Genomic DNA, 15,894 nt, shown 5'->3' with positions numbered 1-15,894 from the left:
CTCATTGGTGTAATTCACGATATCAGCAATCATATCATCAGTAATAAATAAAGAAAAACACTGAATAGGTGACTTCTTGTCTCTCGCAACTGATTTTACGCCAGGTAGATGATAAATAATATTTTCAGCTCTGGTGCGAACTGTAAGCCGGTATGGATTTTTTTGCCATTTTACCCCATCTTTACCTTTATAATATTCGGTATGACTAGCTTGTTGCAACCTCGAGAGTGGTAAGTTATCACTGTCTGAATCCGAAGACGGTATGTCCGCATCCACTTCACTATCTGTATTGCTTTGAGCACTGATATGATCTGCATCACCATCCGATTCTTGTTCTGGCTCAATATCATCATCGTCTTCTCCTGTTAGCGCTCGTAATATATCTTCTGCTGATAACCCAGACATGTTTTAGTTAAACTATTACCTGAAAACAATATTTCATCACGTTAAACACCGAAATAAACATATAAATGATTAAAAAACAGAAGTAGTTACGCTTACCTTTTGGGTGACGCGCTATACAAGGTGGGGTGTGTGATACCCAAGCGCACTTTACGTACGTGTCACACGATCTGTGGCAGACGCCGGACTGAATGCTTTGCACGGATCGGAGCGGCAACGTCGCATTTACAGCTACTGAGAAAACCAACTTACGCGTTTTTTTCGTTTAAAAATTGCAACGATTTTTTTACCGCTGGGGTATGTCATACCCCACCTCGTATACGGAAGGTTAATACAAATTAGAACTCCAAGAAATCCGGTGAAGGAGTTCGATTTCAGCACCGGTGTGTAGCTTTTTAGAGTTTTTAGAGTAGAGTCTTTTTTGTTTCATGTTCTGTGTAAGTTCTTTTTCTCGAGACTTTCAAGTAAAGATTCAAAATCAAATCATTTACTTCTTCTAATACTGCAAATATCTCATCTTTATTTTTTGGATTCAAGGAATATTTTGAGACCGGAAAACTTTTGACAGAGAAAAGGGGAGGTGACCGTATTTCTCAAAAATTTTTTCATAAGAGGGAAACTGTCATGAGATTTATTAACTCGATTCCATGCAAAGAGCCCCACTACTGTCGTGGGAATACGAAAAGATTATATTTACCTTCTGAGCTATCAATCAACAAACTGACTAGACTTGAAGGTTAAAAAATCTTATTTTCGTCACATATTTAATACAAAATATAACCTTGGCTTTGGTACCCCAAGAACGGATGTTTGTGCAACATGTTTAAAATTTGCAGAAGAATTGAAACGAGTAAAAGAAGATAAAGAAAGAAATAATTTAATTATCCGTCAGAGACTACACAAATTGAGAAGTAAAGCTTTTTTCGATAAATTAAAAGAAGAAGACCCATCTCTCAAAACGTTTTCGTTTGACTGTGAAAAAAAATTAAATCAACTGAAAGTACCTGATCAAGTGGCGTACTACCTGAGAAATGTTTACTTGTATAATTTCACAATTGTGGAAGGATGTTCAAAAAGCAAACTAACACCAGAAAATGTCTTTGCTTATTGTTCGCACGAAAATGTTTATCCTAAAGCAGCCAATGAAATTGCTTCAGCTGTATACCACCGTTTGAAAAATAGTGACCTGACTACTTGTCAAACATTGAGACTTATGGCAGACGGGTGCGCGGGCCAAAATAAAAATTCAATTATGCTGGCTATGCTATCAAAGTTTATGACAGAAGCTCCACAGAACATCAAACAAATTGAACTAATCTTTCCAGTGGTTGGACACTCCTACATACCACCCGACAGAGTGTTCGCCAGAATCGAGAAGGAAGTACGACACCATGAAATTATAAATAATCCCCAAAAATACTTGGACATTATTTCAGAATTTAGTATATATAGTATAGTTAAATACAAAAAAAGACACAGAAGGAAACCAAGTTAAGTGGTTAAAGATTGACATATATTTAAAGGAGAAAACAAAATATTCTATAATTACGATATGTCAGAGAATTTTTCTACAAATGATGTTACCAAAAAAATGAAAGAAAAGGAAGTAAAGCCAGTGAAAACTTCGATTCTGAACAATAAAGAGAACACAATTACGGAACAAGAAATAAAAAGAATAGGACTGTGGAAGAGGCGGCAGTGTCCGTGATTTCTGAAAGATTGGAAATCAGTGAAGTGCAATATTTTCCTGATAAACTATTGCAACTCTACAAAAAACCTTTATCTAAAAGTGTTGCAAAAAAAAAAGATTTGCTGCAATTATGCAGCAAAGGTGTCGTACCAGAGGAGTACCATCCCTGGTTCAACAATTTGAATAGCGATGTTGTTTGTAAAGACAGGGTACCTGATTGCACAGTCTCTGATGACGAACCTACGATATCTTCGGATGATGACTAACAACAACCCAATTCAAAATAGTTTATTTTTGTTCCTATCCTAAGGTATTTTATTTTTACTGTCTTAAATATCCTAATTTAATTTTGATTATAATTGTAATGACATACAGGTTTTACCTAATTAGAAGATGAAAATGCTTAGTCATAAACAAATGACATAATTGTAAAAAAACCCTTGTTTGTTTTTCTAATTTGATTATGATTATTATTTCAATTACTTACCTATTCTCGCTACCCAGAATATGAAAGTGCTTAATCCATACTAGGGCATTTTTTTTTCAATTGGTACCATCTCTCAAATTATGCTACTGAATATTGTTTTCAGTTTTTTGGGTAATTGTTGGTTTATTAGATTAGTAGATTAATTAAATTTTACTAAAAACGTTTTCGAATTTTATTTTAAACCCCGATTTTATATGAAATAGTGAAAAATAGTAACTTAGGCACGTTTTTTGGTCCAGAACGTTACCTAAGAATATTTTGCTTTTGAAATAAAACTAAAGTTAGAATTGGTTTTTTTTGGCATGTAGTAGCTTAATAATTGTCTTGTCTAGCAAATGAACATAAACTCTAGTTAAAAACGAAATAATTACTTATTGTAACTTGTAACAAATTGTCATGACCGTTACTTTTACGAAAATGCAATACTTAACTTTTATTTTATTAATGAAATAACTAGGGGCAAATCTAGAATAACAATACCAATCAGTACTTGAGAATGCATTTGTTTCGAAATTATATAAAAAAGTATTAAATTTTTTCCACAAAATAAAGAAAAACTATCAAAACTCTTCAATATTTCAGGGGACAGTCACGTATATCTGACCAATCAGTAACGGTCCTGACATAGTAAAGTTGAGGACATACTGGGACTAATTAAATACACCCGCTTACCTTTCTTTTCATCATTTTTATTTGACTTTCAATACTTAAGGCAAAAATCAACAATTCAGTCTATAATTGTTTTTAAAACTAGCTTAGGTTTTAAAATTTTCACTTAGTATAAAAAGTGGTTCTTAAATTAATTAAATCACTTTGAAATAGTTTGTACTAATAAAGACGCTTCTTCAAGATCTCTGAAATTATTATCTTAAGGCACATGTTTACATCAGATCTAAAATCAACATTTCAATGTTTTTTTTTAAACTTGAGTTAGTTAGATAACAGAGATAACTACTCACGCTTTTCAACAAAACTAGGAACTAATTAAACTTAGAACAGTAATGACTTTCTTTACATATCCAAATTAGAAGATTAAATCTTAGTATAAAAAGTAATACTTAAGTTTAACAAGGTACGTTGAAATAACACAACAAATTTTTTGTACTTAAAAATAATAGTCTTCTTGAAGATAAGTACTTAAATAACAGTCCTATCCAATCTTTAGTCTTGACATAAATTCTTTTTAATCAAAATAATACTACAAGAACTAAGTGAAATAGCACAATAAAACGTTTTTATTAAAAAAAAAACAGTCTTCTTGACGATAACTAAAATAACAGTCTTATCCAATCTTAAGTCTTAATAAAAACTCTAATTAATAAAAAAAAAAATACAACAACGAAGCAGTTTCAACGAAATTGTTACTTTATCATGGCACAAGATGAGAATAAAATTATGTATTTGCTCTTTTTTTCTTATTTTGCTCTCACACATCACTCATACAATATTCACATTCATCTCTTTCATAATGATCGTATATAGTAAAATCACAATTATAGCACCAAAAATTTCCATTTTTTATCAGTAACTAAAATATCTTTCTTAATCATTGGTAAGCAAAAATGGTATGGTCTGCAGCCTTGTATAACAAAATTATCACAGTTGCGACACTTATCGGTAATAATAAAATGAGTTTCGTCCCATGGCCACTTCATTCCATAGATATAATACTGCAGTAGATCCTCCTTTGTTAGAACTTTGTCGATGTCCACAACAATTACCATTTTGTTAACTGCAAACGACAATCAACTCTTGAAGAAACAGAATCCTGATCACTGACCCATTAAATCTGCAAAAATAGAGAAACTGTAAATAAATAAAAATTCTCTGAACAAAATACTATTTATCAATCCACACTATATACCTTAATACCTGTCTCTATTCTAATGTAATCCAAAAGAATAAATTTGGTGTAAACACGCACGTCAAATTCAATCTGTTAAAGAAAATATAATATTTAATAAACATTTATAAACATGTGTGAGCACATTGACTCCAACAAAAAGATAGCAAGCCAAACTACCTTCATCGCTGTCTCCCAAGCATTTATCACATAAATAATCATTTGTTGTTAGCCCACCAACACAGTCTTCGCAGTAAAATAATTTGCAGGCCATACATTTTGTTTTCATGCCAAGAATTGAGCAATGACAACCATAACAAATAAGAAATTTAATGTCATGCTTTTTTAATAAAGTTGCATTACTTTTTGTAATTTTCTTTGTTAGACGTTTGTTCTCCTTTTTGGCATCTAATATATCGAGTTTAGTAGAACTAGGTCCTGAACAAAGTGATTTACAGGTATTATCTGGTAAAATATCTAAACTCTTTTTTGTTGTAGATACTTTTCAGATTGTTATTGTATTCATATAAACCTGGTCCTCGAGAATTAGACTCTGCATCGGGCAAAATATGTATAGGCAAGAAATCAATATCTTTCAAATCAAATTCAATATCCATAGGCAAATTAAAAGTTTCTGATTTTATTTCCAGGCTATCTTGCTCATCCATGGGGAAATTTAGGTTTTCTGATGTAATATCCATGTCATCAACTTCTTTTATGGGCAATTTCAGGTTCGCTGGTACGATTTCGGGGGAAGTAACTTCATCCTTAGGATAATCCAGGTTTTTTGAGACAATTTCCGGTGCAGATATTTTATCATTAGGCATGTTAGAGGTTGGTGTAATATCCAGGTTATCAACTTCGTGTATGGGTTAATTCAGGTTCATTGGTACGATTTCGGGGGAAGCAACTTCATTTTTAGGAGAATCCAGGTTTTTTGATACAATTTCCGGCGTAGATACTCTGTCATTATGCAAGTTAGAGGTTGATGGTTTCGCAGGAGCGGTATTTGATCTAACACAGTGAGTTTTCAAGGCAAAGCAACTGCATAAACCTTTGAGTTCTCCACAGAAACAACCAATATCCCTGTAGGACAACATACCGTTTCCCTTTGTGATCACCTGATGAATTTGCATGGTTCCCACCAATGTCATTATAATATTTGGTAGCATCAAAACAATGTCATTTATGGCTTTATCCTCAATAAACCAGATCTTGACAGTCTTCATACTTTTTTTTTAAATATGGTAAGCATCGGAAGCTTGTTTGATATCTTTTCCAAAGCAGACATGTCGATCCAAGTCTTTTCACAGTGCCGCCTATACCATCAGCAACGCCCTTGCCATGGCCACTTTCGAAAAATGACCATGTCACATAATCAAGTTCCAGCTTTTGAGTGAACAGATCAATCAAATAAAAATTATTATTTTGCCTATATTGAGACGTCGGCCCATCAGAATAGAAATGTATAGTCTTTACATGAAAATCATTTTTTAGCATCTTCAGTACAGGCAGTAAATGTGCCCAAATAGCGGGCGGCTGGTGCATGTTATTTTGAGACACCGTACAAAATGATTGTGACATCCCTTGAAGATACACCATTCCAGTGTGCAGTGTGACTTGGCCTTTAGAGGCACCATAATGCATGCCTTGTACTTCTTCGCCAAGTTTTGTTTCATAATTCTCCGAAAAGTCGCATATTACAACCGCTTCGTTCTCTTTCAGATTGTTGATTATAAACTGGTATTTTTCTTGTTGATGAACGTTATTAAAATAGTGTTTTTTAAAAGGTTTAATGTCTCTTTGAAATTCTTGTAGTAACTGGTTAATGGTTCCTTTTTTCTCTGCTTTAACTGTTTTTTCGTTGTTTTTTGTATAGTTTGCGATCCTTCTTTTTTGGAGTAAGTATGTACAACCATCTCCCATTGCAGCCAAGTGACCATTTTATTTAATTGCTCACTTGTGGTGCCATGTGAAATATTAATTTCCTTGCATCTCGTACATTTGCTATGTATGCACTCGAAGCATCTCATTTCACATGTTTGCGATGCAATTATTTCCTTTAAATTGTTTTTTTCAAATACACATTCTTTTTTTAAACATGCAAATTTCAGTTCAATGTTGTTGTGTTTTACACATACGCATGTATTTCTCGATCCCAGGTGAGGTGCCAATACATAAAAAGGTTTGTATCTATAAAAAGTTGTAAATTTATAATTGCCACCTTCTTTTTTATATTTTTCGTAAAGGTTCTGTAAGGTGTTCAATAAATATCTTATCTGCTGCTTTTCTTTGTCCAAAGTTCGACACTCTCTTTTTCCAGCCGTACAGCGGCCCACATCGTCCCTTAAGTAAAATTTAACAATTTCTTCACGTACAGGATTAGCTTCTTTCTTAGGCTTTGGGTTCTTGATCCTTCCTTTTAAGCCTATTAATTTAGCTACGTATGATTTTACTGTAGAATTTGTAATCAATTGTTTCAAAATAATTTGTTGGGAGCGTTGTTCACATGCTTTATAAGTTTTTTTCATAGTATCTTCTAAGACCTGTTCTCGAGCTGTCATTTTTTCAATTATACTTTCTCTCTTTTTAATCTGTTTTTCGGCATTTGTCTTTAATCGATAGTTTCTTTTCTTCAGTTTTTCATTCATAGTTATCAGTCTTTTTATTCTTTCATTCTTTTTGTTAGATTCTATAGTCAGTTTAAAACACGTTGCTTTGAAATATTTTAATTTTGCAGTTTGCGCGTTGTTAATTTTTTCTTGTAATTCATTAGATTCTTCTTTTTCTGGTAAAGCAGGTTTTTGTTTTTTAGACCGTTGTTTCCTTTTTTCTTTTACCCACTGATCTCTCCGAATTTTCTTTTCTGTTTCATTTAACTCCGAAATCTTCTTGCGCTTTTGTTTAAGTCGTTCTATATTTTTCTTACGATACTCTTCATATTTTTGGGGATCACTTTTTATTCGTTCCCTGTACCGCTTCATTTTTTCGGCAGCGGTAAGCCGTAAGTGCCATTTTTATAAGTACCTAAAACATAAAATTACAAACAAACAGACGGACAAGAATCGACTAATATAAAAATAACGAAAGTTCAAAACGGTTTGTGTTCATACTATCAGTTGAGATCAAAAATCTTTTTTTTTTAATAATTAATTATCTTATTTAAATGAACATACGTAATTTAAAAAAAAGTCGAAAGAACATCTTCTAAAAATACACTTGGAGACTTTTAAATCGAGCCACCTAGCAAAATTCGACCATGGCCGTAATTTAAAAAATATTTATAAAGCTTTTACTTAATGTAGTTTTGTAGCTAGCATATTTATCTCATAGTTGACATGCAATTTGTTATAAATTTAAATTCAGAGCAAAAGCAAATTTATAAACCTCAAGTTACATTTGGCAGGTGGCTAATAAGCAGAGCAATTAAAAAAATATAAATAGTACTATTAAAAATTCTCTCAGTGTATCCACATATTTACGCTGTCCTGTTCGTTACTTTTTTTGTCCAGCTAATACGTTACCAGCCATTTGGTAACGAAAAGGACGTAACGGTCGCACATCTTCTCTTAGATTTTTAATCATAAACTGAATATATGTTAAGATAATTGAATATCTTTAATCTAAGTATATAAAACCACAAATAATGTCACCATGTGAAACTACCTTTGTTTTAACATTAACATTACAAAATCGTTCTAGAATCGTGAAACACTTACCGCTCAGTATGAGGTGAAAACTCTGCAAAACGACTGTTACCGCTCACAACACTGTCGAAACTGAACGCTAAAATGGCTTATGGCTGCTATACACGCTACGGTCCACCGGAAAGGTATGCCTGCGCAGGTATACCGGAGTGTGTGTGGGAATAGACCTGTACAGTTTTTTGAGCCTGTGCAGGCGACCGGCGCAAGATCGAAAATCAATTCTTTCGAGTGACACCGTACGGTGTACCTGTGCGTGTGTGCGTGTACTCCGGTCGCCTACGCAGATCGCGTCAGTTATTTTATAGTGTTTCTTTCGGACGGTTGTCTCGTCGCTCGCATCGAATACCACGTAATACAGCGATTGAAAATGGCGCCACCAAATTCAACCAAAAAAATCCTTGAAGATTTTATCGAAATTAATAGAAGTCATCCATGTCTTTGGCAAATTAAAAACAAAGATTACCATAATCGAGACAAAAAAGAAGCTGCTTATAAATTACTCATAGAAAAATTGAGAGAAATTGAGCCAGATGCGAACAAAGAAGTAGTTGTGAAAAAGATCAATAATTTAAGAAGCAATGTTAGGAAGGAAAAGAAGAAATATGATCAATCTTTAAAGTCTGGGGCATCTGCTGATGATGTGTACTGTATAAAACTGTGGTACTACGATTTGTTCAATTTCATTCATGATCAATGCACTCCAAGGGAATCTTCATCCAACTTAGATAGTGATGACGAAAATAGTTGTGAGGTAAGTAAAATATTTCATACTTCGTAATATACATTTTTATTAAGTTGAATACATACTCGTAGAACACATTTAATTATTTTGTATTTACCGTCATTCTAAATTTCACCAAAGCTTATAATATAACAATTAGTGATGTTCCGGATATCCGTATCATCGAAAATAAAGATCCGTGTCCGTATCCGCGGATATACATTTTTAACGATCCGATTTATTTATTAATTTACATGATCATTTTGCCATGGTACCCTTCCCTCCTGATTGAAATAATTCATAAAATTGTTTCGGACTATCTTCGCGTTGTTCAAAGTATTTCCTGGGTTTCTTCTTTCCAAGTTTTCCATGGTACTATTTTGTGTATTGTATCCTTCAGAAATTATAGTCCCGTTTTCAGAATTTTCTCGATTAAAACATTTTTGAGGTGCATAAGACTTTTTTGAGTGTTCAATTAAAAAGTTATGTAATACACAGATGCTTTCACTACTTTATCGATATTTTCGGGTTTTAAATTTATATGAGTATAAAATATCCGAAATCGTGATGCCATTATCCCGAAAGCATTTTCAACAGTGCGCCTCGCGCGAGACAATCTGTAATTCAGGATTTTTCTTTCTCGCGATGTTAAATCTGCCTGCCGAAACGGTTTTATCATATCGGGGCGTAATGGGAAAGCGTCATCTGCCACAAATACATATGGTAAATTTCGGTTACTTCCTGTTAACAATTCACTGCTTGGAATATGTAAATCATTATTTTCTAATTTTTCAAAAAATTTTGTGTTTTGTAGAACCCCTCCATCGGATATTCTACCATTCATGCCAATATCTATGTTAACAATTCACTGCTTGGAATATGTAAATCATTATTTTCTAATTTTTCAAAAAATTTTGTGTTTTGTAGAACCCCTCCATCGGATATTCTACCATTCATGCCAATATCTATGTACACAAATTGGTATTTTGCATTAACAATTGCCATAAGAACCACACTATGTTGCCCTTTATAATTATAAAAATACGATCCACTATTAGCCGGTGGAACAATCGCTATGTGCTTTCCATCTATTGCACCAAGACAATGAGGAAAGTTCCATCGTTCTTCATACATCTTTGCAATTTCTTTCCACTCTTCTTCAGATGAAGGAAACTGTAAATTAAAAATAACAGATTTATCATTTAGACAATAAGTAGCTATTTTTGATGTGAAATATCTATAGCGGCGGGACACAATCATGTATCAAAATTATTTGTTTTCAGAGAGACAACACTGAAGATTCTTCAAATGCCGATGAAGAATATTCATCCAACAGAGTATCTACCGACAACAACGAGGCCCAATCGACATCGTCAAATAATAATTCATCTCGCCCACCAAAACCTTGTAAAACAAAAAGAAAAGATGAAAGCATAGCAAGTGAAGTATTGGAATCGGTTCGAGATCACTTTAAGCGCCCTCGCCCAATTGTAACAGAAGATAGGTGCGATGTTATTGGCAAAAATGTGGCGATGAAATTGAAGGCTTTAGATGCGAAACAATTAATAGTCGCAGAAAAACTTATTAATGATTTACTTTTTGAAGCCGAAATAGGACACCTCACTCCCGAGCACGCCTATATTAACATGAGAGATATTTTGAAACAAAATCAACGAAGCTATGTTCCTGCTCAGCAATATCGACAACATGTATATCAATCCTCTCCTACTTCCAATAGGGCATATACCCCTTTAAGTTTTGTTTCTTCCGGAAGTCCTACCCCACCCTGCTCTCCATTTCCCACCAGTCAAAATCCAGAGCATCTTTCTCAATCATTTCAAACTAGCCATCTACTCAACAATTCCCAAGGCAATCACTACTCTACAGAAATGCGAACTCATACAATTCTGGGAAATCAGCCCGGGGAAACAGAGGTAGTTTTATCGATTCCAGATTCAGCAGCGGTATTCCTTAATAATTTCAATGTTGATAATGAATAATTGGTATTTTTTTCAATAAAAATTGTCTGTAATATAAAAGTGTTTTAATTACTTACCTTCAAATAATTTCTTCTAAGAACTTTGTACAAGGCCTCACATGTTTCAGGAATAATTTTTCCAAGCGCCTGAGGCGAAATAATTGCTGAAAATTTTAGGTCCTCATAACTTCTGCCAGTTGCGAGAAATCTCAATGTAACTGATAATCTTTCGTGCGCAGAAATACTATTTCTCATAACTGTGTCTTCTTTTTTTATCATAGGAGTAACCATTTCAAGTAATTTAAGGTATGTTTTCTCGTCCATTCGGAGATAGTTTTTAAAATCTTCTGGTTCAAATTTTAATTCATTCAATAAATTAACATGACTATATGTTTTCCTTTTCAATAACCAATGCTTACACCACTTTTTTCGCTTCCTTTTCACTGTTTTTGTTTCTTTTATCTTCAAAATTAAAGCAAGGCCTAGCAATGCCAGCGCGTCATCGTCCTCATTCGATGCCATAGCAAAAAGAACTGAAGACCGCTCCGGTACACCGGAACGTCCCCATACACGCTACCAATGTTCGGTTCACCTGCGCAGGCATACCTGCACAGATTACCTTTCCGGTGGACCGTAGCGTGTATAGCAGCCATTACACTTAAAATGGCTGCTGACATAGGTCGTGTTCGATTCGGTGTTGCTATTTGTATAAAAAAATTGTGGAAGGTAGTAAAAAAACCGAACGAAATTATTGAGCATTCACAGTAACGGTGCAGGACATGTCCAATTAACAGATACCAAGGGGACAAGATTAAAACTAATTTAAAATAATATAATTGTACTAAAATGTATTATGAGTTTATTACACTTGAAAACTACAACGAAATTACAATAATTTAAACGTTTGCAGTAAGTAATAAATACCGAAATTGCTGAGAAATTGTTAAATAAAGATCACATTTCGAAAAGGGGACAGTACTGCAATCCGTAAGATGTCAGTTTTCAGGATTAAATTTTGGAACTTTGGTTTAATTTCTCTTAAAAGTAAAATTAAAACAAGAAATCTTAAATCATCCTTAACTATTTAAAATTAATTCAACACTTCTAAATCATAAAATCCTGAGTTTTTTGCAATTTTTATGTGTGGGACATCCCGTGAATTGGATTGTAGACATTTTGGCGAAAATGCCCACTAATATTATAAATGCGAAAGTAACTCTGTCTGTCTGTCTGTTACTCAATCAAGCCTAAACTACTGAACTAATTTTCATGAAATTTGGTATGGAGACATTTTGATACCCGAGAAAGGACATAGGCTACTTTTCAACCCGGGAAAATGACGCAATCCCGGAAATCCCACGGGAACGGGAACTATGCGGGTTTTTCTTTGACTGCGCGGGCGAAGCCGCGGGCGGAAACCTAGTGTAACTACAAACATTGAAGTAATAAAATATTTTATTTCGAATTTGAAGGTGATTGCGACTTTGCATATTTTATTTTTTCCCAAAAATCTTTTCCCATGGGAATTTCGTGATTTCTTTTTTCTAAGCAGGATTATCAAAGGTACATTTGACTGACCGGTTGGCTTGGTTGGTAGTCCTGCCTTCCAAGCCAGAGGTCGTGGGTTCGATTCCCACCCGGGGCAAATATTTGTGTGATGAACATAGATGTTTGCTCCGTGTCTGGGTGTTAATTATCTATATAAGTATTTATTTAAATTTATATATATGTATGTTTATCAGCCATCTGGTTTCCAAGTGAAAAGCTTCAGTCACAAGTCGTGCTAACAGTTCAGCTTTTACACCCTTTACTAGAAAGTACGCAATGGGTAATTTCCAAGTAGTATTTATACCGACTAATAAAAATACTAAAGCGTCAGTGGCTGGTTCAGAATTATCAGTTATAAAATCAAATCCGTGGTCTACACAACCGTAATATCTTTGAGTGCTTGATACGCGCTCCGGCAATTGTTTTATTTTCATTTCATCGATCACTAGTGTGCAAAATATTTTTTTTCCCGGGTTACTTTCAGCTCTTAGTTTTAAAGCTTGTAAGGCTTCCTTTGTAAATCCGGGTTTTCCGTCTATAGAACTATACCACTTTGTCAAAGTCCTTGGTGCAGGCACGTTCCAAAAGTGATTCTTCTGAAAGTCTTAGGCCGAGATTCATAGATCGCACTTTAACTTTACTTTGATGGAAAGATCTACTTTCAACCAAAAATATATTTCTTAGGCCCAGATTCACAGTCGTGACTTTACTTTACCGCAAAAGAGTCCTCACAAAGTAAACTTTGTATGACCAAAGTTTACTTTCAACATATTTAATTTCAGAGAGAATTGCTTGACTTTCCTTAGAAAAGTACGGTCCCAAAGTAAAGTACAGGGTAAGACGTGTAACTGTTACTTTATACGCATAATTTATGTTTTTGAGAACATAATATTATTAAATTAAGTTATATTTCCATAAAAAACATATATAATAATAACATTATTATTTTATATCAAAAATTAAATGTTTAGAAAAAAAACCATCATGTAGGAAGATTATAGTATAAATATAAAAAAACCGGTAGACACAGCAAAATTCGTCAGAAAAATAAAATAATGTTATAAGACAAACGAAACGATGCAACGATCAACACATCAACAAAAAAATGTTACTCGACATGACGTTTCGATCTATAACCCAACCATATTAAAATATGTTTCTGTTCTACGAAACTGGTTTAAAATGTAGGCCTACATGATTTATACGCATAGTCATGTAAAGTTTACTTTGAGACCAAAGTCATGATTATCGGCTCCTTAGCCTTTACTAAGTAAAGTATAGTTTCTGGAAAGTAAAGATGAGCTTGACACGACTAAGAAATATATTTTTGGTTGAAAGTAGATCTTTCCATCAAAGTAAAGTTAAAGTGCGATCTATGAATCTCGGCCTTAGTCGTGTCAAGCTCATCTTTACTTTCCAGAAACTATACTTTACTTAGTAAAGGCTAAGGAGCCGATAATCATGACTTTGGTCTCAAAGTAAACTTTACATGACTATGCGTATAAATCATGTAGGCCTACATTTTAAACCAATTTCGTAGAACAGAAACACATTTTAATATGGTTGGGTTATAGATCGAAACGTCATGTTTTTTTGTTGATGTGTTGATCGTTGCATCGTTTCGTTTGTCTTTTATTATTACCTATATTTTTCTGACGAATTTTGCTGTGTCTACCGGTTTTTTATATTTATACTATAATCTTCCTACATGATGTTTTTTTTTCTAAACATTTAATTTTTGATATAAAATAATAATGTTATTATTATATATGTTTTTTATGGAAATATAACTTAATTTAATAATATTATGTTCTCATAAACATAAATTATGCGTATAAAGTAACAGTTACACGTCTTACCCTGTACTTTACTTTGGGACCGTACTTTTCTAAGGAAAGTCAAGCAATTCTCTCTGAAATTAAATATGTTGAAAGTAAACTTTGGTCATACAAAGTTTACTTTGTGAAGACTCTTTTGCTCTAAAGTAAAGTCACGATTGTGAATCTGGGCCTTAAAGTTCTGATTTTAAGAGTTCTTCATTAACTTAGGTTTCAAAGTTCTATTCCTATTGATTGATAACTTGATAACTGTTTAATTCTATAATTTTTCATTATGTGATTATTTGGAGCGAAAATTAATTAATTTTGAAAAAGGAAGGGATGTAGTTTATCTATGAAATAGATTATGTATTGAAATTATTATTACATATTATTACAATAACTTACAAGTCTAAGTCCCACAAAACTGCACATGCAGTTTGTCTGTGGGAACAAGCCTCTTATATATCTATCTATAACTAAATATATTATATAATATTATCTGTTATAAAATATAGTATTAAGTATATTTATTTAAGTGAGTAGGTATATCTATTAAGGAGCTTGTGCTTTAGCATTCTATTGACTGAAGAAGGTGTTTTCTTAATAATCTTTTAAATTTGTGAATATTTGCTTCTGTTCGTGTGTACTCTGGTAAAGTATTGAAAAAATATGGTAAACGTTTATCTAAGGTTCGATCTCTAAAATAATTATTGACTTTAGGTACTTCCTATTTTCCTGAGGTCACTGACCTCGTTGTATGATTGGTATTTAAAAGAATTAGAGAAGAAATAGAGCTATGGTTGTTTACAGAAAGAAGATATTTGTGCTTATCTCAGTCAGCCACTGAGATATATGCATTGTCTCACGTACACCAGTGGTGGGGATGGCTCATAGCTGTCATTTGTCAGTCGACGGCCGATACCGGACTGGAATGGACGTGTTTCCGCACTATTGAGTGTAGTAGGGAGCCAGTGCAATTCTACATAATTACGTACTGTAAGTACAGTACAGTGAGGATTGTACATCATACAGTAATGCCACAGAAAACGATAAGATAGAACTGAAAGAAAGGCTTGATAGGCTTGAAAAGGCTAGGTTTGAAAGAAAAGAGAAGGATTTGTCAAGGCAAAACAAAGATGACAAAAAATTTACTGCTGATAATTGTATTGTAGCAGTTCACGATCTTCGGGCTGCAATGCCTTGTCCTAGAGGAGATGCATCAAACTTTTAATACGTATCAAATTAAATACGTATAATTTCACAATATGCGATATCAAATCGAAAGACACTGCATGTTATGTCTGGCATGAAGGTGAAGCTAAAGGCGGTACTATAGAAATATTATATTTGTTCTATTGTAATTATTTTAATATTATATTGTTATTATTTTTGTTATATTTTTTATTGTTTTCCATTTCTTATTTGTATGTTTTTGTTTTGCTTTTATTTATGTTTTGTGATGATTGTGTCTTACTGATTGCCAAATAAACGTATTTTCTTTATTTCTTTCTTCTTTCTTTCAAATAGGATCTTGTTTGCTTAAATACATACGGAATTTAAAGCTTAAAGCTGAAGAACAAGATTCAAAATTATATATAGTTTTTTATTCCGACAATTGTTGTGGTCAGCAAAAGAACCAGTACATAATAGCTCTTTATGTATATGCAGTTTACCATTTCGATTTTATTAATTCAATAA

The 15,894-nt window shown here is 33.3% G+C and overlaps 2 protein-coding genes across 3 annotated transcripts; one reads left to right on the top strand and one right to left on the bottom strand.

Moving 5' to 3' along the window:
• Positions 1–3,445: 3,445 nt before the first annotated feature.
• LOC123704775 lies at positions 3,446–7,413 on the bottom strand. 2 transcript variants are annotated; one of them, XM_045653272.1, is made up of 3 exons: positions 4,603–7,413; positions 4,444–4,515; positions 3,446–4,368 (listed from the first exon to the last, which is right to left on the bottom strand). In XM_045653272.1, exon 1 carries the CDS (start codon positions 7,404–7,406, stop codon positions 6,156–6,158), a length of 1,251 nt encoding a protein of 416 aa, XP_045509228.1. In that variant the 5' UTR covers positions 7,407–7,413; the 3' UTR covers positions 3,446–4,368; positions 4,444–4,515; positions 4,603–6,155. The 2 variants fall into 2 exon arrangements, with proteins under 2 accessions (XP_045509228.1, XP_045509229.1); XM_045653273.1 differs by having other exon boundaries at positions 4,452–4,515.
• An 846-nt stretch (positions 7,414–8,259) lies between these two features.
• LOC123704527 lies at positions 8,260–11,115 on the top strand. Its single transcript, XM_045652909.1, has 3 exons — positions 8,260–8,880; positions 10,134–10,784; positions 11,110–11,115. The coding sequence occupies exons 1-3, from the start codon at positions 8,497–8,499 to the stop codon at positions 11,113–11,115; spliced, it is 1,041 nt and encodes a 346-aa protein (XP_045508865.1). The 5' UTR covers positions 8,260–8,496.
• Positions 11,116–15,894: the final 4,779 nt, after the last annotated feature.

Source organism: Colias croceus, chromosome 30, assembly GCF_905220415.1.
Source record: "Colias croceus chromosome 30, ilColCroc2.1".
In the NCBI taxonomy this organism is placed as follows: domain Eukaryota; kingdom Metazoa; phylum Arthropoda; class Insecta; order Lepidoptera; family Pieridae; genus Colias; species Colias croceus.
Note: the sequence above shows the minus strand (reverse complement) of the source record. Positions and strands in the feature narration are given on the sequence as shown.